General features: G+C 37.3%; 1 protein-coding gene across 1 annotated transcript; it reads left to right on the plus strand.

Moving 5' to 3' along the window:
* The first annotated feature begins 430 nt into the window (after positions 1–430).
* Positions 431–1,313, plus strand: LOC129291979 (trypsin inhibitor A-like). The gene has a single exon (XM_054929469.1). It carries the CDS (start codon positions 482–484, stop codon positions 1,124–1,126), a length of 645 nt encoding a protein of 214 aa, XP_054785444.1. The 5' UTR covers positions 431–481; the 3' UTR covers positions 1,127–1,313.
* Positions 1,314–2,293: the final 980 nt, after the last annotated feature.

Consider the following 2,293-nt stretch of genomic DNA (forward strand, 5'->3'; position numbering starts at 1 on the left):
CGATATTATTCTACAATTAACTGCAATCGCAAGTGACACGTTTTGTCTTTTTTTGAAAAAAAAAAAAAAAAGGGACTGAGAGACGACGATGTAAAATACATTAATCCTGACTGTAAAAATTAATGAAATATCAAATACGGTATAATCCTTATACGTTGCTAGCCTTACATTCTCTGTTCGCTCATGCATTTCATGTGGCACCAAAAGCAATATCAATATCAATAAAATATGGTGTAAAAAAAGATACTACTGTTTACAGATCATTAAAAAAAGACTAGCACGAATCCGGTGAGATGCATGCACGGTCGATCCAGATTTAGATATGATTGAACCAAAGTGCCAAACTGAATCGTTAACGTAAAAAGCACTTCGAGCTTCACCTTGATCACTCCCTCGTTACCTCTATAAATACAAGCATCCGAATTCCCATACACTCACACCCAAAACCAAAAACCCTATAGTCTTCCATAGCCACAAATCAATGAAGCCTACTGCATTCCTTTCTTTCCTCTTCTTCCTTCTCTTCGCCTTTACCGCCACCGCCGTCTTGGCGGAGGTGGTGATTGACTCCGACGGCGATATAATGAGAAACGGGGGCACATACTACCTGTCATCGGCTGCTCCTATCGGAGGCGGAGGCATTTTACCTGATACCATAATTAACCAGGGTGATCCCAAAACCTGCTCAATCGCTGTGGTTTCAAAATTGAACACTGAAGGATGGGAAGTAACTATATCTTCTCCTATCAGAGCTGGCTTCATCTCCACCACGTTTCCTTTGAACATATCGTTCCCTCGTTTAGGACGTAACGTCTGCACCGGCGATTCAAGAGATTGGGTCGTCAAAAATTCCCTTCCTGTTGGTCAGCCTGTGATGATTGGCAGTGCAGAAGAATTTGGCTCTGCTTATGTTCCTGGTTGGTTCTTTATCAAGACCCACGACTCAGAAAAGCATTACTATAAGCTCGTCTTCTGTGAGCATGGAAACGATCACTGTGGAGACATCGGGGTCAAAGTCGATGGTGAAGAACGACGGCGTTTGGTTGTCACCGATAAGGACCCACTGGTTTTTAAGTTTGACAAGGTTAACGAAAGCTTCGCCTCCGATCTGTCCATGGTGGTGTGAACTGGGAACCTCTAAGCTGGCCGAAGATCGATAATAAGAATAATAATGGGACGGTGATGGTGATGTAATTAATAATGAGAGTGTGACAAATATACTTGTTGCACTTCCAAAGATCACTACTTTATGTAGTTGCTTAGGTTAGGAACAAATATAACATTATATCATCATCAGTTAAATTTCTTGAGCATACACACACTGAACTTGCTTTTACGATGCTTCTCCACAAATACCAAATGAGAAATCGTAGGCCCCTTACGAGCGAGACACGTCGATTATAATTTAGAACCCATTATGATCTCCCTAGTGTACCATGCATATATATATCATTTTCCGTTCATTAATTCAAAGGATTAGACATATATACATGTGCGATTCTGCAGTGTTCGTCGTATGTGAAAGATATATAAAACCAAACGGGAAAAACGTCCATATCAAATTGGACCCCATATACCATCAATTTCAGTCAATCAATAATTGCACGGATGCCCCTTTTTTCAAATTCATCATTCTAATTAAAGAGTTTTAACAGCCACCAATACATTACCACATACATAAGCCACATTTCTATCATTCATTCAATAAAACTATCCAGATTGATCATAATAGAAAAGTATGTTAAGCAAAATCTTCCTCATTATTAAGTACAGTCCATGCTATATAGGATGACGAATTTGGATCCATTGAGTGGCACAAATCTATTTATTCAATAAGTGTCTCGTGTAGTATGATAACAATTATTCAATTTTAGAGATTTTGTCATGTAAAACTCATAAAGTACCAAATCTCAAATTTTTGGAAGAAACAACATACGTGAGGAGTGTTTTAATTGTGAGGGTTGTTTTCAATTTTTGAAAGAAAATGCATCTTGATAATATTTCTAGTATTGATGCATGAAATCCAACAACTATGATTGAAATACTCATTAAGTGATGGGTGGATTTAGACTACTTAGCAGCGCTGTATGAAGAAGTGTTGAGGTCTAAAAAGAAATTATCAATAAGGTCAAACGCGAGAAATTGCTCTTTGAAAAAAAAAATCTGTCTTATATTTTTTTTATTTTTATGAACTACAAAATTATATATCAAAGTTATGTAATTAAGTAATTCTAATAGAAAGCCTGACTGATCTTATAGACAGAGATAAAGAGATCAAAATAATGGCTTGCAA

Source organism: Prosopis cineraria, unplaced genomic scaffold (genome assembly GCF_029017545.1).
Source record: "Prosopis cineraria cultivar Desert tree isolate PC_DT_omini unplaced genomic scaffold, ASM2901754v1 PC14, whole genome shotgun sequence".
In the NCBI taxonomy this organism is placed as follows: Eukaryota; Viridiplantae; Streptophyta; class Magnoliopsida; order Fabales; family Fabaceae; genus Prosopis; species Prosopis cineraria.

Bases quoted from the DNA above. Each gene is read 5' to 3' on its own strand.
- LOC129291979 (XM_054929469.1), top strand. From the start codon at position 482: ATGAAGCCTACTGCATTCCTTTCTTTCCTCTTCTTCCTTCTCTTCGCC.